This window comes from Meles meles, chromosome 2, assembly GCF_922984935.1.
Source record: "Meles meles chromosome 2, mMelMel3.1 paternal haplotype, whole genome shotgun sequence".
In the NCBI taxonomy this organism is placed as follows: domain Eukaryota; kingdom Metazoa; phylum Chordata; class Mammalia; order Carnivora; family Mustelidae; genus Meles; species Meles meles.
The window spans coordinates 33,341,462-33,365,884 of record NC_060067.1 but is presented as its reverse complement, the minus strand read 5'-3'; the positions used below and the strand labels follow the sequence as shown (position 1 = coordinate 33,365,884).

Here is a 24,423-nt window from a genome sequence, read left to right as displayed (position 1 = left end):
ATCATCTGCAGTCCGTGCTCTCACTAGCCATGTATGAAGTTCCACTGACTGTAAGCCCAGACGAGCACACATGGTTATCAGTCACTTCACTTGACTTTCGTGCATCGGATGGGTACTGATTTACTCTGAAGGTTACAGTGGCCTGGACTGATCAAAGTATAAATTATCTTTATGTCTCTACTCTGAGTTAGAATCCTAACCAAGTACAGTAACATTTCTTTGACTGTATCAGACTCTCGCAGCTCAGCTGGTAGTCTAGGGACCCCAGCCAGCATCAGCAACACCTGGAGACTCATAAGAACTAAGAAAAGGTTTTTGACCTCTCTTTCCTTTTTTTTCTTTTGTTCTTGAAATACAAAACTAGAACCCAGCAATAAAGACTAGAAGCGCGTAACTTCTTCAGACTGGAGGCCAGACACATCTTAGGACACAGGGAATAACAGAGAATTCTGGTGAAGTTAAAAACCAGCTCACAACATAAAAAAGGTTTCTGTGTACAAAATCAAGGCTTGAATAGAGGCCAAGGATAAAAGTCAATCACATAATTCACAGTTGTCTTTACTTCGGAAGTAGTTCCTAAACATCCAACCACAGAACAATTAAAATAAGCCATATCCCATGTACTATGCTGGTGACTGAAATAGCAACACAGTTATTTTTAATCCCTGACCTCCTCTGACCCAGCTCCAACCAGGTTAAGAGGAAGCAAGAAATTCTGCCACATCCTTTTCAGAGCTTTTAGCTTTCTTGGGCCAAAGGTACACTTACTTTACACCTCTAGAGTATCAGAGTTTAAGAGGTGCGCTGTGGAGATGATTGGTGATGCCTGCTTTGGCAGAATTAGGAGAATGACCTGTCTGTCCTATGGTGCTTGAACAGCTCTTTCTTTTAAATGCGAAAAACTCCTCTTCTGTGGTTCCAGCCAAAAACACCTGCTGTGGTTGTCACCCAGCTAATTAGTCTGGCAGTATGCAGAGAAGAACTCAGACTTTAACAAATACCTCAAATGTCACCTGTTTTTACTGAGCGGGATACCACTGAACAGCTTTGTTGTAACGGGTTTCTTTTTGAAATGAAAACATTCTGTTAGAGTCCCTTGGGAGTTCCCTAATCAAAGGCCCCGGAGAAACGGCAGTCTCTCAGGATGCAATCAAACCGCTGCACAGGTACAGATGCTCACTTCGAGTCCAATACCACCTTCTCAGAGAAACTGTCACCCCTGCAAATGAAATAGTCCACACTGGGGCTATTCCTGAAAGAATCACTGGTCTGCCATTCCTGGGCAAGCATGCCACTTCTTCAAGTGGGTAACAGGAGGCAAGTTCTCCAGAAGGATGACGGGCATTCCTGATGTCACGGAGGACAGAGAAACCACAGCAGAGGTGGTACACTCCAGTTCCTACCTGGCTGTAAGCATTGAAGGGGAGCTGTAGTGCACTGAGAAGGGCAGGGCACAGCTGAGACCCTGGCTTTGAACTTGGCAAGGAAAGAAAGCCATCATACCCATATTAAAGCATCAATTCATTCACTATGTAGACCCTGGCATTCTAAAGACAATTGTTAGGCAGAAACCTCTTTGTGGCAAACATTGAGGTCGCACAAAACTCTTCTCCATGAATTTGCATATACAAGTCAAGTTAAACAACCATCTGCTTAGAGTCTACCAGCAAAAAAGAAGGATGGAACTTTCTGAATACTGCTCTCGTCTATATTCTATACATGGCTTTTCAATTAGTTGATACTATTTCTATCACCTAATTTATGAGACTTAACAATGCACCAGCCTCACTAGCAGCATCAGCATCACTGAGAGTTTCTTAGGAATGAACATCTAGCAGAGTGCCTGGGTGGCTCAGTCAGTTAAGCATCTATCTTTGGCTCAGGTCGTGAGCCCAGGGTCCTGGGATCGAGCCCCATGTCTGGCTCCCCACTCAGCAGGGAGTCTGCTTCTGTCTCCCTCTGCCCCTGCTCCTATGTTCCCCTTGCTCTTGCTCAAATAAATACATAAAATCTTAAAAAAAAAAAAAAAAAGAATGAAATCCTGGGACCCTAGGGAGGCCTATAGAAACTCTATGGGTGCGTCCAGAAAGCTGTTTTTGAACGAGTGACTCATAAAAACAAAATATGGGTCAGATAACATGATCAGGGCAAAAGGGTCAGCAATCTCCTTTTCTCAAAATGTTTTTCCTCAATCCTGTTCCCAGAGTCACGAATCATTCATTTGCTTTTTTTTTTTAATCACTTAATCGAACATTTCCTTGAAAGAAAGATCTCCCTGCATTACGTCAGCAGAGTCAATAATTCCACCGTCCTCGCCACGGGGCTCTGGCTCCTACAGTTTTGCTGGGGCTCCGCAGCTAGAGCTGGAGCTCCTGTGAAGAATCGTGACTTCTTAAATGCTGGACGCAGTGGGTGTCCCCGTCTAATTTGCCAGCGTTTGGTGCTTGGCAAGATTGTCTCGCCTTTGCCGAGTCTAGTTGGATCTGTCTGCGGTGGGTTTTTCTTCGCCTTCCCATCATCACCGCCCTAGCCCCCCTCCCTGGTTAATCAAAAGTCAATCTCTCTGCTCCTCACACCTCCCCCTCGCCACACAGCTGTCAAATTCTTCTTTCAAAAGCACAACTAGGAACATAGCCATACTCTCCACTAATTCCTTCCAACATCTCTACCCTGGTTTTCAAAAGCATCCAAAAAAGGACCCTAACTTGCCTTCCGACCCCTGCCTCCATTGCTCTATGAAAGGTATCTTATGTTCTGGCCAAAATAGACTATTTGCTGTTCCCAGGATACATCTCTGCCTTTCCACCTCCTCCTGAATCACCCACTGCTACCACCCCAATAGCTCTGTTTACTGAAAAGCCCACTCATCCTTCACAAACCTCGAAAATGACATTTTGGAATTCCTGCCGCTCTCGTTTGGCCCCTTCTAGTTGTTCTAGCAACTAGAATTATATGCATCATGGAATTAGTGAGCATCTTCTCTCTCCGCCAGATCCTAATTTCATGGAGGACAAGAATGCAGCCTGGTTTCTTTTTGCATTTTTCTGTACTGGGTCTTCCGCAGAGTATATGTTCAGTGAGGACTTACTCAAGTGAGACAGTTAATGCTCGGAGGCGCTCCTGTTTCTCCTTTCTTACTTTAACAATGGCCCTAAATTTCCTCAGTGCGTGTCTGCTCCCCTGTGGGCAACTTTTATTCCTGGGACAAATGAAAGACTATCTGGGCTTCTCTTTCCCCTCAGATACATGTGGGCTCTCTCTCCAGAGCTACTGTTGAAAATACCTAACCAGTTCAATTTACACAACCCCAAGATCTTTGCAATTATTTGAAAATGTTAACGATCTTATAAGGGGCTGAAACACGATTTAGGCCATACACGTGCTCAATTTTTAAGCCTCATGTTTCAGATCATGCAAACAATATTCCGTAAGAGCTATTTATAGGTAAGATGATGCCCACGTGGCAGAGTGTCTATTCGGGTCTACAGGATGGCTCTGACGTGGGGTTACCTCCAGGGAGACACCAAGGCAGTGGTTTGGCTTTTTCAACAAGCAGGAACCTGGTGTGACCTTAAGTCCCTTAGCATGGAATGAACTCCTCCAGACGGAGTCAGCCTGTGAGTAGGTCACTTCACGCTTATCATTGGTCCACCGAGGCCAACTGTACACCCTTCTCACAAAGAGCTTTGAAGGGGCACTGGTTTCCGGGGGCAGGAAGGTGATTCTGTGCCCCGCAGGGAAGCAACCTCCTAGCGGCTATCGGCACCTACCACCTCACTTCCACTTCTGAGGAGGGTGAGGTAGCTCCAAGGCAGGAAGACAGAGCTAAAGATGAGATCTGAGATTTTCAGCTACATGCCTAGCTGCTGTGGTCCTTTTCTCAATTAAAACAGAGAAAAACAACTTCATTAAAAACTGACTCTAATGTCTGCTACAAAATAAAATGAGCTATAAAACAGACCAACTAATAATTAATGGTGGTCCTTATTCAACTACAGCATCAAATCAGGTGACTGATGGGTTGCCAGGAACCACAGGTTATCTCCCATCTAGTCTCACTGGTGGAATGTATATACATCATCCTTCAGGGAAGAGATCCAAACCTGGAATTTTTTTTTTTTTAACTTATTTATTTGACAGAGAGAGATCAGAGAGGCAGGCAGAGAGAAAGGAGGAAGCAGGCTCCCTGCTAAGCAGAGAGCCCGATGTGGGGCTCAATCCCAGGACCCTGAGATCATGACCTGAGCCGAAGGCAGAGGCTTTAACCACTGAGCCACCCAGGCGCTCCCAAACCCGGGATTTTTTTTTTTTTTTTTTTTTAAAGCAAACCTATTCTATTAGGGGGCTTTTTTTTTTTTTTTAATTTTAATTTTTAAGATCCTCAATATCTTCTCTAGTCTGCATCTGAGGCCCGTCTTTTCCCAGGCCTCTGCATTGTGATTTTATGTGAAACTATCTTCCACTGGAAATACTGGCATGCTAGGCACAATAGCTTACTTCAAGGAAAAAAATATAAATATGGGTTTACAATTGAAAAAGAACTAGCTCAACCACTGTCATAAAATCAGAGATTGTCTCCAATTTACATATTAGAATGATAATAATGAATTTACAATTTATAAATTCCTGCAGAGCTAAATGTGGCAAAACAACCCAGATGAGGGACAGAGACTGCCCCCCAGTGTGTGTGTAGACACGTGGAGAGAGGTATATCAAATACTTTGAGTTCAAATATTGAGGAAGAAATCAAAGAAAATGAAGGTCAGTTTAGATGCACAGAAAACCAAGGCATTCTCAATTTGGCAGTGCTCTGGAGCTTTCAGTAAGGGAAGTGGTAAGTGGACACAGTACTGTGTTCATAGAAGGCAAAGCGATGTTATCACTTCAGCAGAGAAGGTAAAAAGGCAGCAAAAGCTTGCATCGCATTAGCATTTTATCAGTGTCTGCAAAACAGTCTCGGACACAGTGTTTTGAAACACTGCCTTTTGTCTTGTTTGTACCTCAGTTAATGAATTTTCAAGAAGGCTCCTTTCATTTCTAGTCTCTTCTTGCTTTTTTGTCTGCACTCAAGTTTCTCCATGGAGAGTGGTTCATCCGCCCATACAGGCCTCTGGGCTAAGAGGTTTGGGGAGTACAAAGGTGAGTACGAGGGCTCACCTACGAATCCATGCACACCATCACATGAGAAAAACACGGGGGCCCAGAGAAGCAATCACAGCTCATTGGGAGGAGTGAACCACAATCCTCAAAGGTTCACTCATACTCCCTGGGTTTCTGACCATCAATTTGCTCTCCCTCAGCAGGTAGGTCCTCAGAGACCAATATACCATTTGCATTTGTCAGCCCACTGAACCATCTACTTAGGCAACTTCTCTGTCTCTAGGAAAAGAAATAGCTTGTTCCCATAAGTGCTGATGATAGGCTCAAAAGGTAAAGTTTATGAAGTTGTGAGTTAGGTCCCAAATCCATAATTGCATTAGTTCATGAAAATGAGGCATCAGATAGTCTACAGTCAAGTGGATGAAAATGTTAGAAATGAAATTATGAATTTATATTTTTGAAGTCATTAGGGAGTGACAGAAAAAAGTCACTCTAGTGCTTCGATGTAAAATGAGACAAATACTAATTTCTCTAAGGAAAGAGGATTAATATTTGAATCTGACAGAAAGGTATCCTCTCACATATTATATGGTCTTGGTAAACATTTATAAAATGAAAATTTAAGTTAAATACTTCAAATGCCTGCCAGAAGATGAATTATCTGTCAAAAATACCCCCCCCCCCAACTCCTACACCCATTCTTGTCTCAGTTCAGGAAAGCAAATTGAATTTCATTCTGGTCTAATGACAACAGATGGCTTTTGTATTAAGCAATTTCAGTTATCTTACAGCAAACAGTATCCTACTCAAACATTTGATATCTCCTATTAACTGCAAAACAAAAAGATAACCAACATTCAGCGAGGCAAAGAAAAAAAAATACTATTCCCTCAGAAAATAAACTTAAGTATCAAACTAAAAATCAGAATTTCGGGGCGCCTGGGTGGCTCAGTGGATTAAGCCGCTGCCTTCGGCTCAGGTCATGATCTCAGGGTCCTGGGATCGAGCCCCGCATCGGGCTCTCTGCTCCGCGGGGAGCCTGCTTCCTCCTCTCTCTCTGCCTGCCTCTCTGCCTACTTGTGATCTCTCTCTCTGTCAAATAAATAAATAAAATCTTAAAAAAAAAAAAGTCAGAATTTCTTGGATATAGAATTCTTAAGTTTTCTGTTGATTTAAAATGGTTTTTATAGCTATTAAGTCCAAACGTTTTATTTTCAACATGAGTTTTATATATAGGGAAGCTTTCCCTCTTACTTGCCTGTTCATTTTTAGCCGTAGAGCTAATCTGGTTAATCCAGGATAAACTGATGAACAGAGAATGATAACCAAAAAAGAATATTTTCTCTAAATAGGAGAAAAAAGTGAGTATTGGGGGAAGTAGGTAAGTACCTGGAATATTGGGAAACCCATCAGTACAAGGTATATAGTAGCCTAAAATCATCATAGTTATGATGGTTGCTCTTCAATTATACATTATTGGTTTCTTGGCACAAGGCTTGAAGATTGATAACTGCTAATCCCTGAAGATAGCTCTTGTAGATAGCTACAAGATACATTATGTATCAGAAAAACAGTTACATATTTTTGGTACAAAAGCTGTTACTAAATATTCTAAGCAACATGGCAAAAAATGCAAATGTATTTTTGCATACTGTCCAAAACACCAGTACCAGTAACATCTGGATTTTTTACCCTTTCAATTCCTATTTCTCTTCCCACCCAAATTTCTAGAGTTCCTTTGTCCCCCTGGCTACCGATAGCCTCTTAATCTGTTCTCCAACTTCAATCTGGATGGTCATCCTGTCTCTTTTTGGCTTGTAAACCTTCAAGAGCTACTCAGCATACTCAAGAAAAGTTGGAATCTCCTTCAGTTGGGATTCAGACCCTAGAAAATTTGACCTTGGCTTTCCTTTTTAATCATATGTTTGCTTCCCTTTGACATGAATCTCCTTTCTTCATCTGACACTCTGGTAATGGTTCAACAAGGCAATCCTGCAGCCTTCTTCATTTCTGTTCACGATAACCTCTCTTCCCTCTTTCTCACTCAACACACATGTAAAGTCTTCCCATTTGGACGTCTCTGCTCATTTGATGTGTTCCCTAAGATTGACAATCAACCTCAAATTACCCCCAAATTTTCTCTCCTTTTATATCCATGTAGGACTTAACATAGGAAGCATTATTTGCCACTCAGTGTCTCAGAGACACTGAGATCAGGTAATCCAAATCTTTCATTTTGATCTGTACAAGATCATATCTTACTCTTGTGCCTTTACGTAGTTCCCATCTTGTGCTTTCTCACATGTCCCATAATAAAGAAGCTCAGTAAATAATTTGTTAATTTATTAAGTGTTACTTAAATAAATGCACCTTTTTATATCAAAAATCAGCAAAAAATCCTTTTAGTGGAAGGCATAAACAGATGAACTCTTTGGAAGAAAAGCAGGGTATTTGGCAGGTCCCATAAAAATCACAGCAGTATAAAAATACTGTTTTTAATCGCCAGCTAACTTTGGCAGACAAGGCTGATCCCGATGATATCAGGGAACTTCAGAGAGGGATGAGATTCTCAGGTGTGGCAGGCAAGCTCAGGGATAGGATGAGATGTCTACTCCACATGTTCCTGGCTACTTCTTCTTTTTTTTTTTTTTTAAGATTTTATTTCTTTATTTGACAGAGATCACAAGTAGGCAGAGAGGGAAGCAGAAAGAGAGAGTGAGAAGCAGGTTCCCTGCTGAGCAGAGAGCTCGATGCGGGGCTCGGTCCCAGGACCTTGCGATCATGACATGAGCCGAAGGCAGAGGCTTTAACCCACTGAGCTGCCCAAGTACCCACCCCCCCCTTTTTTTTAATCTAAGAGCATTATGGTCTAGTTATGTTCTTGTGCTAGAGGTCATTCTGGTTTTTGCTGTGTCAAAAAGAGACCCACAACAAAAGAGTCATGTCAAAATGTCACGTGCTTCCCAGAAGCTGGCCTGTTTTTTGTTTATCTGGACATGTATCATCTGTGTGTACAGTATAACACAAAGTACTTCCAACATGCCTTTCAACAAGTAACACCACATCTGATTGTTTTCTATCAATCATACCTAGAGTAACATCTATTGATCACCAACAAAATACCGACATCTTGCAGCATTTAACATGTCAAAACATCTGCTGATTTCATGGACAGTATTTCAGAACACATTGCCTTATGAGGCATTTAAATGTATTAAAAACGTTATCTTTCAAAACCATTACCACTGTAAATCATTCTAATGTGAATTTAAGTGTCATGCTAATAAATGTTACAAAAAAACAAGTCTACCCTGGAACAAGAACTTAAGAGATACACAGTATTTTCAATTTAATAACATTTAATTGAAGTGATTTATACATATTACTCTGACAGGAGAAATAAAATGTAAAAATCCTACCTTGTGTCTGTTTCTTGTTCACTGCATTATCAGCTTTATGACGTTTCTAAAGTTTAAAAGCAAAAACAGAAACTGTGAAAAAGAGATTAATGAAACAAAGTAGCAGCTACAACACGAAAGGTTTCTCTCAACGGCTTTTATCCTTTTAGATCCATATCAATTTTATAAGCATGCTGGGGGGTGGCGATAAGAAGAATTAGAGGGTATGTGGGAATTTTAAAATTCAAAACACGATCTATAGCATCATCATACAATAGTCTTCCTCTGGGAGCACAACTGTGCAGTCTGCGGAAGGATCGTACATTATTATACAGGTAAGATTAAAATTTTAATGATGGGAAAGGCTGATTTAGATTTTTACTTAAATAATTCACTTAAAAAAGACTGCTCAAGAGAATTATCTGTAACAATTACCATTTAATAGTGGCACTGAAATATTGTCAGCTCTTATGAAATTCATTATCTAATTAGGGTGAGGACATCCTCCATAATTTAACGACATGTTGATGTCTGTCACTGACTAGAAACAAACACATATACCATTTGCATGAAGCCTCTTCCATCCACTGCTTCTCAATGGTCCCTTCTTCCCATCATAAACCACTGAATCACATGATCCTAGTCTCCTTCCACCCAAAAGCGCCGAAAAAATTAAATGCTAAACAGATGAGTTGGCCTAAGTCTAGGTGGGTGAGTCTGAAGAGTCACATAAGCCAAGGTTTTTTAGAGCAGAGGGTAAAAGAAACGAAAGGTCAGAGGAAGGGAGAGAATTTGAGCGGCCAGGGGAAGCTATTGTCTACAGTTCAACTGGAGGTTTTCCGTGGCTTCTGTCTAACCTTACAGCATCAAGTGGAACACATCAGCCTCTGTTGACGTTACAGAAAAGTGGTGAGTATGACTAACTATGAACTCAAAAATCCTATCCTTAAAGCTCAAGGTCAGATTTAGCTGCATAGACTTGACTGTAAGTTAGGTTGGAATGAGTGTGAAACAAAGGAGTTCCTCTGTTGACGTTACAGAAAAGTGTTGAGTGTGACTAACTATGAACTCAAAAATCTTATCCTTAAAGCTCAAGGTCAGATTTAGCTGCATAGACTTGACTGTAAGTTAGGTTGGAATGAGTGTGAAACAAAGGAGTTCCTAATTTTTCCATTTTAGAAGAAATATGGTTTTTGGAGTCACAGGGCAAATATGACCATACTCTCTGAGAGGGAAGGCCGGAGCTGTCGATTAGCATTCCTCCCCAAACAGCACCATTCAGGAGGACTGTCTTAATAGCTGGCAGCAGGAACTCAGTTCCCGCAAACAATCAGCCATTGAACTGCACAAAATGCAACAGAGCATTCAAAACGCCTCTATGGCAAGCCTGTAGAAAATAATTCTTGCCACATCCAGAAGCAGGGACACACTACAATTCTTTCTCAGAGCAAAACACTCACTAATAAAACTGGAAAAATGTACACTTTCATTAGGCAAATTATTGCTCCCAAAAGTAAGCTTATGATTTACCAGCAAATGTTCTTCAATGAATTTTTAAAGTTTAAATTTGTAGCATCAGTGAAGAATATTTCATAATTGATGAAACTCTCAAATACTTAACTCTTTTTTATTCATAAAGATCTATGGAAAACTAGAAAGTAACCCAAATAAATTTTGATTACAAAATAATGGTTCAAAGCAAATTTAGATATTTGAAAGAGGTGCAAGTATTTTCAAAACAATGCACATTTGTTACAGAAAATAGACTTCCAACTGACAGAGGCAAATAAAAGTGAATTAATGAAACATTCCACTTAATCAAAAAATTCAATCATTGTGAAACCCAAGGAGATCCTGAACATTATTTTCCATCTATAGAGAATTCTTGTACAGGAGCATCTCTTTCCTCGGCCTTCCCATCACAGAATAAATTAGGTCGCTCGTCGAGAAACACTTGTGTTGAATATACATAAGGATCCATCCAGATAGGCAGTTTCCAATCTTGTAATCATGTAAAAAAAGTATCTCTGGATCCCAAACAAATTATCATTCCTTGTAAAATGGACAACAATACAGTTATTCCATGAGTTCAAATATCTCCACTGTCCTAAAGTGAGAATTCATTTCCTATCACTGAGGCCTGGTGAATTACTTGGTATTATCAATATTTACTTTTTTTTTTTTTTAAAGATTTTATTTATTTGACAGATAGAGATCACAAGTAGGGAGAGAGGCAGGCAGAGAGAGAGAGGAGGAAGCAGGCTCTCTGCCAAGCAGAGAGCCCGATGCGGGGCTCGATCCCAGGACCCTGGGATCATGACCTGAGCTGAAGGCAGAGGCTTTAACCCACTGAGCCACCCAGGCGCCCCGGTATTATCAATATTTAATTGACGGTGCACCAATAAAGTGTCCTGTGTAAAGAGTGCCATGAACTTTAGAATACTGAAGTATGTAATGTTGACCACTCCCTCCTGGGAACCCTTCCCCCACACTTCCTAAGTGTTTCTTATCTTATCCTTGCCAGGGTGCTCCACTGTACCTTGGTCCCTTCTTCATCTCCTATCTCATTATACGGGGATAGAATTCCTCAAGGCTTACTCCCTGGCCCTCTTTGCTTTTTACTCTGTACTCTCTTCCCAGCTCAGCTCATCCGGACCTGAAGTTTCACTTGTAACTGATACATCAATAGATAGCAGTCAAGGCTCTCATCTGAGCTCCAGACAGTTACATCCTATAGCCTCCTTGACATCTCCCTCTGGCAGTCTCAAAGGCATCTCCAACTAGGTCCACAAGGCAATCTAGGACTTTAACCCCCAAGCCTTCGTCCTTGGTCTCAGACATGAAGCCAAATGCCATCTATTTGCACAAACCAGGAACTCAAGAGTCATCCTGGCATCTTCTCCTCTCTCTCTCACTCCCATCTAATCCTTCTTCATTCAATAATACTTACAGAACACCATGAGCCAGGCCCTGTTACTATTAGTGAGGATATAGCCATGAACAAGAGACACAACTCTTATTCTTTATGTAACTTACATTCTAGTGGTTGGAGAGAGAATGTGAGTCAAAGAAGTAGGGTATGCAGCATCTTGGATGGTGAAAAGTCTTATCAGTTCTACTCCTAAAGCAATACTGAATTCATTTCTCTATATTGCTTCATCTGCAATGCCACCTGGTCTGTATCTCTCCATTTTTTTTAATACCAGCCACTAAAATATTCTTCTAACTAGTGGACCCATATCCTGTTTCTTTCCAATCCATTTTCTAAATTTTAGTCAAAAGGACATTTGGGGCGCCTGGGTGGCTCAGTGGTTTAAGCCACCGCCTTCAGCTCAGGTCATGATCTCAGGGTCCAGGGATCGAGCCCCACATCGGGCTCTCTGCTCAGCAGGGAGCCTGCTTCCCTCTCCCTCTCTCTGCCTGCCTTTCTGCCTACTTGTGATCTCTGTCAAATAAATAAATAAAATCTTTAAAAAAAAAAAAGGACATTTGGATGATGATAATACAGTTAATGTTTATTCATCACTTACTAGAACTAGGTACTGTTCTAAGGACTCCAGTGAATTATTTAATTCTTACAATAGTGGTTACTTGATTAATGTCTGTCTCCCCTACTGGACTGCAAGCTCCAACCTGCCTTCTTGTACTTACTCATCTCTTCCTCATATTTGGTCTCTGAACACCATGGACTTTCAAAAATTATGTTTGTTTGGTTTTTTTTTTTTTGAAGAATTAAGTTTATCAGGGTTTAAGTTAACAAGTGTATAGCAAAGAAGGCATGTTTTTCATGGTGAATATTATCAATTTAACAACCAATCTTGACCCTTACCATAAGAGTTGGCATCACATGAAAAAATGATCAACATCATTAGCCATCAGGAAAATTCGAATCAAAACCACATTGAGATACCACCTTACACCAGTTAGAATGGCCAAAACTGATAAGGCAGGAAACAACAAATGTTAGAGAGGATGTGGAGAAAGGAGAACCCTCTTACACTGTTGGTGGGAATGAAAGTTGGTACAGCCGCTTTGGAAAACAGTATGGAGTTTCCTCAAAAAGTCAAAAACAGAGCTATCCTATGACCCAGCAATTGCACTACTGGATATTTACCCCAAAGATAGAGATGTAGTGAAAAGAAGGGGCACATGTACCCCACGTTCATAGCAGCCAATTCCACAATAGCCAAAATGCAGAAGGAGCCAAGATGTCCTTCAACAGACGAATGAATAAGGAAGATATGGTCCATATATACAACAGAATATTACTCAGCCATCATAAAGGATGAATAGCTACCCTTTGCATTGACATGGATGGGACTGGAGGGGTTATGCTGAGTGAAATTAGTCAAGCAGAGAAAGACAATTATCATATGGTTTCACTCACATGTGGAACATAAGGAATAACAAGGAGGACATTAGGAGAAGGAAGTGAAAAATGAAGTGGGGGGAATCAGAGGGGAAGACAAACCATGAGAGATTACAGACTATGGCAAATAAGCTGAGGGTTTTGGGGGGGCGGGAGGGGGATGGATGAGCCTGGTGATGGGTATTAAGGAGGGCATGTACTGCATGGAGCACTGGGTGGTATACGTAAACAATGAATCATTTATTCTATCTATTTATTTATTTATAGATTTTATTTATTTATTTGACAGAGAGAGAAAGAGAGATCACAAGTAGGCAGAGAGGCAGGCAGACAGAGATGGGGAAGCAGTCTCCCCGCTAAGCAGAGAGCCAAATATGGGGCTCTATCCCAGGATCCTGAGATCATGACCTGAGCCAAAGGCAGAGGCTTAACCCACTGAGTCACCCAGGGGCCCCTAAGAGTTTGTTTAAAAAAAAAACACAAAACCCTCTTGGTTATCACTTTATTTACCATTTATTTTCATAAAGTGGGTATTAAAACCATAGCTAGAGAGTTTATAGTTTTGTTAGGGAAAAAGAAAAAAGACAGGACAGGCAGCTGAGAGCAGTGATAATAACAAATAACATGGAGTTCTGGAACCAAACTGTCTTGTTCTGAATTCTCACAGCAACAGTTATTAACTGTGTGACCCTGGGCAAGTTACCTTGCTCCTCTGTGCCTCCTCTCCCTTATCTGTAAAATGGGGATAATACACCAGTAATCCTTTAGAGAGTGGCTGGAAGACTTAGTAAATGTCAAGGATATAAAGCAAGTATATGGATCCCAGAAACTCAACATGTGATTCATGCCATTGCTGGTGGCCACGATACAGAAAAAGAGCCCTGGAGGAGATGGAATCTGATCCTGACCATTTCTCGGACACGTTTCATGACCTCTCTAAGCCCCAGCTTCCTTACCTTTAAAATGGGATTAATATCCAACTTATAATGTTATTGAAGAAAAATATTTGTAAAACCACAGCACAATGTCTAGTAAATAATACGTACTTAACCAAAACTATTTCAAAGAAAGAAAAGAGAGCACATAAGGCAAACAAAGAGACAAATTACAGTAAAGACCAATCCTTATGGATTGCTAGATCTAAGTGAAATTTAAAGGATGGTAAGTCTGTGTGGAACAATATAGGTAAAAAAGAGGGTCCCTTAATTTTTCCGCTTGTGGTCTCCATCAAGCATGTCATCTCCTATCAAGAGGACGGTGATGTTTTACACACAAACACACGGACATACAACCTCTGTCTGTTAGACACTTGAATGTTTTGGATGATCTAAATGGACACTTTGACCCTTTTCAATTTGATTCTCTACAGAAATAATATAAATATTTGTGCAACTTTAAACTGGAGCTTCCTAAAGGATGTCTCAGGCCTTCCTCGCCTTACCGTCTGACTTGCCTAAGACTCAACAGAAGGTCATTTCAGATAGGCCAAGTATTTAAAGAGCATAGAAAAAAAAATTGGCTTCTTCAATAAGGGAGTTAAAATAACGGTAAAAGGGAGGAAAAAGAAAAGTCTGAATTTATTTGGGGGAACTTATTTTATGAACAGGAAATTGACTTCCCCTTTTCTCAGCTACTAGAGTGTAATAAAAATAGCAAATGTCATTACTTTCTTTCAATAAAATAAAAGGAAGCTTAGAACTACTAACGATGAAAAGGAATCAATGGCATTTAAAGTGAAAAATGTGCATATGAATTAAAAATAAAACCTACGTTATAATACCCTTTACATTGAGATAATTTGGACATTACTATGTTTAACTTGAAATAATGTTCAAATTGAACATCGGGCATAAATGAAAATAATGGTCAAATATAATTTTCTCTCCAAGCCAATTATTGCATTTAAATTAATTTTTTTTGTTACTAAACTACCAATGCAGAGAACACTCTGCCAAGCATTCTGTCACAGTAATCCTGCAGAAACGAAGAGCAATGGACTCCAGAGCATATTCTATATGTCTTTAAGTTGAATGGGCATTTTAAACACCTTGTGTCGAGCATTAAACTTAAAGAGAAACTAATATTTTAAGATACGCATATAAAATAAGTCATATTTATTTATGAAAAAATGAAGCACTTACAATATCTTCTATGATCTCTTTGATAGCTGCCACAGCTAAAATAAATAAGAGAGGAACCAGGGTTGTGTAGCGACCTGTTGGGGATACATCAGGTATTTGCTATTTGGGGGGAGAAAAAAAAAAAAAAAGAAATCCAGTGAGAACTAGTAAGTTTATAATATGTATAAAAACAACCAAGTCTTAGTGCCTCTTTAACTACACTTCGGTGCTTTTACTACTGTGGCTGACTAACATAGAGAGGGGCAGTTTGTGGAAGAGGATGGGAGCTCGCTTCAGGACAAGCTGTCCTGTGCATGACTAACACCTACAGAGGGGAGTTAGGTAAATACCATCTAATCATTAAAAATTATATTCTAAAAACACACTGAATCACATGGGAAAATATCTACACATTATCACATGGTTAAAGCAGAATACAAAACATATGTATACTCTGATCTTCTTTTTGTAAGCTAAATCAGTAAACAATATGTGGGGGGAGAGACCAGGAAGATAGACACTGCGAGGTTAAGAGTAGTTGTCTCTGGGGGCGCCTGGGTGGCTCAGTGGGTTAAAGCCTCTGCCTTTGGCCCGTCATGATCCCAGGGTCCTGGGATCGAGCCCCACATCGGGCTCTCTGCTCCACAGGGAGCCTGCTTCCTCTTCTCTCTCTGCCTGCCTCTCTGCCTAGTTGTGATTTCTCTCTGTCAAATAAATTAAAAAAAAAAAAAAATATTAAAAAAAAAAAAGAGTAGTTGTCTCTGAGTGGCAGAAAAAGAATTGCTTTAATTTTTTTTCTTCAGGTCTCTTTGTTGTGTTTTCTAATGATTTTTACAATGAATGTGTGTTCTTTTTAATAAAATGAAACTTTTTTTTCCTGATTACTACTAACTCAAATATAAGAAGAACCTAGTTTTAAAATGGAAATTCTTATACCTTAAGGTTCAGAACTGTTACTTAAAATCAATGAATGTTTAATATTTTAATTAATATTTAATAAATCAATAAATCAATATTAATATGGAAGAAAAAGTTCCATCCCCCTTTACCATCAAATTTCATTCCTGTCATATCAAATTTACCGAATGTTTAAAATAAGCTGATAAAAGTGAATCAAATGTCAGTGGAATTCTGACATTGCTTGCAGCAGGACCTGGAAATGTCCACCCAAACCAGCTTGTCTCCCTGTGTTTAGATAAGCTTTGGAAGATTGGTCAATGGCTTAACAAAAACATTTATTAATATTTGAACATTTGATTTTAAGCTAAAGTTTTGTAATGTAACTTTACCTGAAGCAGTGCAATAAAGAGAAAAAATGAGTTAGCAGCTCTTCTGAACTGAGAGTAGAGAAATCTTGGAAGGAATGTGATTATGTTGTATTTTGCAGTGCTAGAAAACAAAATGAAAAGTAGCATAAAACTTAATTACCCCATAATTAGCACCCACATTTATAAAATTCTATCATCATCATATAAAATATTAGATGAACATCTGCCATTTGTTTCAAATTGGGAGAATATTGCAAATGGTCATTAACCTAAATGAAATGAGTGAAAGGAACTGTCAAATTAAATAGTAAGAGTTTAATTTTCTGCACAATATCTTTTGTTCTCTTTGGCCAACCATCCTTTTTTAACATAGTAAGCGTAGCTTACAAAGAAGAGCAACTTTAGTTAGGACAGTATATAATACATAAATTTAAAAAATCTTACAAAAAATTGAATTTGAGTAAGACCAGGAACTTTAAACAGAGATGCCTTCACTGGATAATTTCAGGAAAATGAGAAGTTTTCTGGGTTCTGTTCAAATTTTCTTCAAGGTCCCTCCAGGAAGTAGACTAGGACTCTACACCAAACATACCAGCTATGTCCACAATCAGCGAGACATCGTCATTTAGGTCTTGAAAACATCCAGTCTTCTTCTTGTTATTTAAATAGAAAATTACATGAGTTGCTAATTGTGAAGCTGGATGATGGGTACAAGGGGATTCGTTGTGCTATTTTTAATACTTTCCACAAAAAGCTTTAAAAAATTTAAAAAAATAGGAGATTATAGGAACGCATACCACATTCCCCAAACTGAGAAAGTTATTCTAGAATGTGAAGTTGTAAATATTAATTTTAAATGGTCATTTCTCAAATAGAGGAATTCTGCCTCTGGAGAAACACTGGGCTAGCATAATGGGTAAGAGGTGTTCATGTTCACTCTAGTCCAGAGGCCATTTAGTGAATAGTGCTTACAACAGCGACACTTTTTATACTATTGTTGGAAGGAAAATGTAACACTCAAGCAATTTTCAGAGCCCTCCATTCCTCAACACCATACTCAATTTTATAACTATCAAAAGCCAACATTTAAAGGCTATTGAACAAAAAGGAGTTCTTGGTGAAGAACTGCAAAGACCTCTTCTAAAATGTTAAAACTTGTTGGCCAAAAACAATAACTCATCACTCCATTAACAGGTTCGAGACAAAGGTATTTATCTATAAGCAGCTTTTACCATTCAGACACTACATAGAGAATTGGTAGAGTACGGCTGTTTATCCTTTCTGCTCCTTCCAGCTTCCAGATTCTTATTCACATCTCCTTATTGGCTAGAAGATGGAAAAAATAGCCGAGTCACACCACCTTCAATAAACTCTCAAACAGTAACTGATTAAACTGAACGCTCTCTGTAAGCATTTTTGTTTTGGCCAGAGAGAGGAGATGACCTATTGCGTTCTGCTGTGATAGCTGGTCCCACAGAGATCTTTGGTAGTTCCTACCTGACATGATTATTGCAGAATTTTGTCAGCTGGGGGTGGTTGATGAATATAGTCCGTACTTCCTCCTGGTCAGCCAGTGAAGTCTTCTCCGAGACGTCATCAGTCTTCTCATAACCTTAAAGAGAGACAGTCTTCTTAGTAAGAAATGTTTCATGTTATTATCAAGACAAAAACATACTTCGTAACTACTTGAGAGTCTAAAATATGTTAAAAGCTACATGCTTCCCCGACTGATGTGCTCACTTCTTTTATAATAAAAAGAGGAAAATCCCCACATCTTCTATTTCTACTAAATTTTAAAGGCAGCATTTAATAGTCACGTAAAAACTGACCGTTTCAAAAAGAGTAACATCACTTTGCAATTTTTACTCATCATTCCCCCATAAATGTTTGACTTCCTTCCTTCCATTATGTGAGAATACATCTGAAAGTGACAAAAAATTTTAAACTAGTTTCCATTACAGTTTTAGACAAGACTAGTAAGAGAGGGGTAATTTAAAATACATTTTTTTTTATTTATCACTTGTCCCTTAAGTATACACATTTAATACCCTTCTGGTGTTTCTCCCCTGCCCCCCTTTTTGGTGAAGACAGAAAAAAAGACAACATTAAGGTTTACATAGGCAACCACCATGCTATGGTACGATCAGAGCTCACTGTGATCATCTTACTCTTTCCACTAATGACGATTTATGTTCACAGTGAGGTTTAAATTTCTTGAGACCATTTCAAGTCACCTCAGGATGGTTCTAACAATGCAATAGATTCCGGCAATTTCAGTGCAGTAACATCTTGTCACCATATTGAGAACACTTTTTTCAAAAAACACAAGTTGCAGAAGAACAGGAAAAAAAACGTAAACTGCTTATTTTTACTGTCTAGTGAGAATGAAATCAGACTAGATTAAATTAGTCTTTACCCCTTTCCTAGAAAGGGCCACCAGCAGTACTCTGTATTCGATACCCATTTTTCTTCTCTTCTTTATCTAGCCAAGCCAACTCCTCCCATAAAACCTGCTGACCTGGGGCACCTGGGTGGCTCAGTGGGTTAAGCCTCTGCCTTCGGCTCACGTCACGATCTCAGGGTCCTGGGATCGAGCCCCACATCGGGCTCTCTGCTCAGCAGGGGGCCTGCTGGCTTCTCCCTCTCTCTGCCTGCCTCTCTGCCTACTTGTGATCTCTGTCAAATAAATAAATAAAATCTTAAAAGACAGAAAACAAAACAAAACAACCTGCTGACCTACTGAACATTTCATCTGAAGTGTTCTACAATGCTAAGTCAGTGAGCTTTCTCTGTATTGCCACAGCCCTCTGCACTTGCCCTTCTCCCCAGCAAAACACTTATCTGAAGGACTTATTACTGACTGCCTGCTTATGAGTCTGTCTCTCCCTACCAGAATGGGAATCCCCTGAGGCCATAGATGCTGTGTTACTCATCTTCCTAACACCAGTACCAACAAACAGCAGGTACTCAATAAATGTTTGCTGAATATCAAATGACAAAGGAGTGGTTATTTGGCCATTTTGGTCCCCCCCCCCCCCCCCCCCCCCCCCGTGAGGGCAAACCAATTTTTCTCCACCCACTGATAAGGACACTAGTGACAGCCAAGTGCTGGTAACAAACTGGACAAGGAAAGCTTGTCTGCAGGGTTTTGTTGCTATATGCAACCAGAAAATCATTCAGGCTTTCTACAAAGGTGGGGAACATGAGTATGGGGACCAGTGTCGTGTGTGCAGGGGAATTCACAGGAGGGCAACAAAGGGCAAGGTAAAGACAGGTGAGATGTGCTGAAAAGCACACGGGCCAGATCTCGGGAGATCGCTCACGCTTGTGCAGAAGTCTGGAACGCATCCTCTGGTTGGCAGCGAGCCAGCCACTGAGAGCTTTCCAAGCTGAGAGGCTCAGAGTGAGAATGGTCACCCCAGAGGCCACATGGCTCCAAATTAAGTAGTATCTTATCCATTTTACAGTTTTAGGCACATTAGAAACTTTGCCTATGGTCACATGGTGAATAATTCTCTCTCACTACGTCATGTTTTAGATACAAACTTTCCCTCCAGTTTTAGAGAATCACAATTTTATATATAGAGTGCTATAGACCAGATGTTTGTGTCTTCTCAAAAGCCATAGGTAAACATGTAATCCCCACATTGGTGATATGAAGAGGTGGGGCATTTGGAAGGTGATCAGGTCATGAAGGTGGAGCCCTCATAAATAAGACTAGTGTCCTTACAAAAGGGACCTAGACAGATCGCTTGTCCCTTTCACCATGTGAGGACACGGCGAGAAGACTGTCAGTAACCAGGAAGTGAGCCCTCACAGACAGTGAATCTGCTGGTGCCTTGATCTTGGGTTTCCCAGGCTCCAGAACTGTGAGTACTACATCCCTGTCGCCCATACACGACCCAGTCTATGGTATTGTTACAGCAGCCTGAACGGACTAAGATACGGAACACAAAATAGCAGGATACACATTTAAAAAAATTCTTAAAAATCTTTTATGAGATTTTCCTTAATGACAGCACAAAAATCATAATGTCCTATTTCTGGCACTTCCACCGGACAGAGATCCTCAGGAAAAACCAATTCTCAACTCTGTTCTGAGGCCCTCAGATTGCATTCTCTTTATGTGGCTGGACTTTTGAGGGCCTGGCCCTTGGATGTTCTTAGCTAAAGCGTTAGGTATCACTCCATATCCGTTTATATTGGGGCCTCAAAAGCTACCAAGGTGGCACATTACTTCTTTTCAGGAATATCTACGAAGCAAAGGATGTCCTGAGACAAAGGGAATGGAATCAGCCCTTCAATGGGAGAGTAGTTAAAACAATCCCAATGGACTAGGAGCGTCCTAACCAAGGTCTGAACGTAAGGGATCTCTAAAGAAAAAGCTCACCAAAGTCAGGGGGGAGTCTACGGTGACCTGTTCTCATCCTGTAGGAGGGCTGGATGGTTCTGAGCACAGAATGTTGCAGATGCCACAGGCTTTCTTCTACAGAAGAAAAGCCTTGGAAAGATGGTGCGCGTGAAGCTGAGCACACGAAGCAGAACCCTTGGAACGCAGGCAGCGGGATACCCTGAGCAGGAATGACACTGAGGAGGGAGGGAGATCGGCACTGAAAGTAGGGAGTTAGGTGCTCAGCCAGTGGGAGCTGGTAGTCACCTCTGCCCTACTTCCCTTGGGGGTCCAGGGAGCCCAGCTCCTCCATCAGCAGTAACAAAGACACCCTGCAGGCACCTGAGGCCCACTCCCAGGACATCGAAGGCTGGACATTGCAGGTACCACCTTGTGTATGCCCTTGAATTGCTTTTATTCCCAGCGATAGGGAGCAGGCTCGGAGTGAGCCCGCAGAGCAACCTGAGAAGTAGCTGAGGGAACGCACCTAATCTACAGGTCCTCAGCAATAACCCATGAAGGTGTCTGGGGAAAAGACTAGCATTCTTACTAATTTGGAATGGGAAAGTTTGTTGACTATTCTGATAAAAGCCTTCAATGAACTCTTTCTTCTATTGTAGAAATAGGCAGGTTAGTTCTGGACATACGGATAACACGTCAATCCAAACTCCCTCAACATCTGATGAATTAACCCACTGGAAGATGACAAGTCTATGGGCAAGCATAGCCTGATGGACCCAGTTCTCCAACAGGGGTAGATGCACTGTAGAACCAGAATCATCAGTCTGTTGGGATACCTTGGCAATGGGGCTATGATACCGCAAATCTGTTTGACACAGTTCTCTTTCCTTCCACAAAGCTGAGAAGAGTGCTACCAATGTTTAACTCCCAGACTCATCCTTTTCTGACCATATTCATCTCCAGGTTGAAACTGACCTTTAACCACCCAGTGGGATTTGACCATGAAACCCTGCAGTCCTAGGAACAGATCGGCCTCTCTTACAGGTGGCTTTGCTCCTCCCATGAGTTGAGCTTACAAAGAAATTAGGAAGGAAGCCCATTTCCCTCATTTTCAAATTCTTGGCCATTTCAACATGGCACCAAGTACAGACATACAAAGTAATGATCGTGACATCAGATACACACTCCTTCATTTTGAATTCTCCAGGAAAATCACTCAAGCATTCAGCGCGGTGTCCTCACTTGGGCATTTACATCCACTGATGGCATCATTACTCTTCTTAAACTAAAAGTTCTACAAGAGCGAAGAACGTGGCGGACACAGTCACACACCCAGCACCGTAGGGAACAGAAGCGAAGCAGGTCTCAATAACGCTTTCTGAACCGCCTTAGCTTCTTTCAGTGTCGCACTCTCCAACGTCCGTAATGTCTTAAAACCAGCCAGGAGCAACCCAGTCTCCTAAAGTAAACTATTGTGCCCTAGCTTTCATTGAAATGGATAAGGAGGAGACGTTTCCTTATTTATGCAAAATAGAATAGACCATGATTCAGTAAGCAGAATTCCAGGTACTGTGAAAATTCTGTATTTAGTGTTTCTAACACCCTGTTTGATTATCATTTCTCCAGCAGAAAAGCATTTTTGTTTTCTAAAGCACTGCTGTTAACTACTTCAATTAATGATAACGTTACTCAGTATTTCAATGATAAAATTACTTAGAACACACAGCAAACCAGGGATTTTTTGCAGCCCAAATTCCACATTCTTAATTATAAGCTGACCAAATGCTACTTCCAGGCTTCTGAAGGACCAAGATTTTCAATACAAGGAAACAAAGAGGACGTATCACTTTCAGCTCCTGAATGTGCTACAAGAAGGTATTACACTGTATTATTAAAGAGGGACAGGGAAGCAACATCCTCCTGGTGGCCACAGTTTTCTTTCTCAAGAAAACAGAAAATGCTGACGGGCCCACATTCTGTTCATGGTCCTGATGTGAACAAGGTTCCTCTTCTCCTAACAGTGTTTCATCATTAAACTCGCTTGGTGGTTATGAGGCAAGCTCTGGCTCTTCCACTGAGTACTTCCGTGACCCTGTGAAAATCAGTTCATCCCTGGGGGTTGTTTCTCTTCCCTTCTAAAATGAAGAAGGTAAGCTAATGCTCCGAAGTTCTTTCTCAGTTCCCAAATTCCGAGACATTAGTATTTGCTGCACACCAGGAAGAAAAAGGCCACTACATCCTTTGGTCAGAAGAACAAGGAGGGGCGCCTGGGTGGCTCAGTGGGTTAAGCCTCCGCCTTAGGCTCAGGTTATGATCTCAGGGTCCTGGGATGGAGCTCCGCATTGGGCTCTCTGCTCAGTGGGGAGCCTGCTTCCCTCTCTCTCTGCCTGCCTCTCTGCCTACTTGTGATCTCTCTCTCTCTCTCTCTGTCAAACAAATATTTAAAAAAAAAAAAAAAAGAACAAGGAAATTTGCAAAACAAAATAAGAATCTACCCACTTGAACGAGATATTTCTCAGCACTAACTGCCTTACCTAATCTGCAGCCGAAGCCAGTTACACAGTGCTCGGCGTTTGGGAAGATAAGTGTGATGTAATTTGTCACCAGCAACTCCCTGGCACCCACCTACTGACCAGCGACGACTGGGTTAATGAGTATGTTGACATATAGTCTCTCTTCCTCTGCCCAGATTCATGATCACATGCTTATATGCACACATTATAATGCAACAGAGAAGAAAAATGCTCAACAATTATTTAACTGAAGGGCTCTGAGTCCTTTCAGTACCATTATAGCTGAAGTATCATCTTTGAAATGTTCTATTTCTTATCACAAATACTATGATCTAATCTGTCAGATTGTTCCTTCACTCATTCAACATATTTCCACCTAAGTGCCTCCTAGGTCCCAGGCAGTTTTTAAAAAGCTTCAGGAACAGCAGAAAATAACATGAGGTTCCTTCTCTCAGCAACTTAGTTTCTCAAGGAGAGCAGGATAATTACAGATCGTGGTAAGAGTGAAGAAAAGAAAACAAGCGATTGGGCGCCTGGGTGGCTCAGTGGGTTAAGCCGCTGCCTTCGGCTCAGGTCATGATCTCAGGGTCCTGGGATCGAGTCCCGCATCAGGCTCTCTGCTCAGCAGCAAGCCTGCTTTCCTCTCTCTCTCTGCCTGCCTCTCTGTCTACTTGTCCTCTCTCTCTGTCAAATAAATAAATAAAATCTTTAAAAAAAAGAAAAAGAAAACAAGCGATTGATTGAATAACAGAGCTCTCTGTTTCAGTTTCACCATCTCTGTGATGGAGATAACAGTGTCTGTAGCAAATGCAGAAAACAATGCATCGGGTGGAGGAAGAGCTCATGAAATGTTGGCTGGCCTCCCTGTCCTTGCTGCACCTCCACCGCTGGTGCTGCTTCATACTCAGGGGAAGGGAAGGCCTCTCTGAGGACAGGCTGAGTTGGGGGCTCAGTAAGGAATTAAAGAAGGGACAGTGAAAATCCAGCTGGGGAAGAGCAGAAATGAAGCCCTCGAGGTAAGAATCAGGTTGGTGTTTCCAGGGACGTGAGGATCAGTGATGGTGAACGTGGGGAGGAGCATCACATCGGCAGAGGCAGGGCCAGATTGGGAAAACAATAAAGAACTTGAACTTGGGTTCTTTATGCAGTAGGAATCCACTGAAAAGTTTTAGGTGGAAAGATCATCGAGGAAAAAGATGACAGGGCCTGGGTGAGACAGTGGTGACAGAGACGAAATGGGTGGATACATGACATTTTTTTGGAATTGGTGCTGCTCTGACCCTCACGGCTTCTCCAGGCCAAGC

At 41.0% G+C, this 24,423-nt stretch overlaps 1 protein-coding gene across 4 annotated transcripts in view; it reads right to left on the bottom strand.

Annotated features, from left to right (window-relative positions):
- Nucleotides 1-24,423, bottom strand: part of ATP8A1 (ATPase phospholipid transporting 8A1) — a 228,671-nt gene that overhangs the window by 175,898 nt on the left and 28,350 nt on the right. For 3 of the 4 annotated variants that reach the window (XM_045988323.1, XM_045988314.1, XM_045988331.1), the window contains exons 2-5: nt 17,753-17,867; nt 16,277-16,376; nt 15,009-15,107; nt 8,520-8,565 (exon numbers count right to left, since the gene is read on the bottom strand). In XM_045988323.1, the coding sequence (XP_045844279.1) occupies nt 8,520-8,565; nt 15,009-15,107; nt 16,277-16,376; nt 17,753-17,867 (360 nt within the window). Of the gene's footprint in view, nt 1-8,519; nt 8,566-15,008; nt 15,108-16,276; nt 16,377-17,752; nt 17,868-24,423 lie in introns of those variants that run through there. The other variant, XM_045988340.1, reaches the window with a different exon arrangement.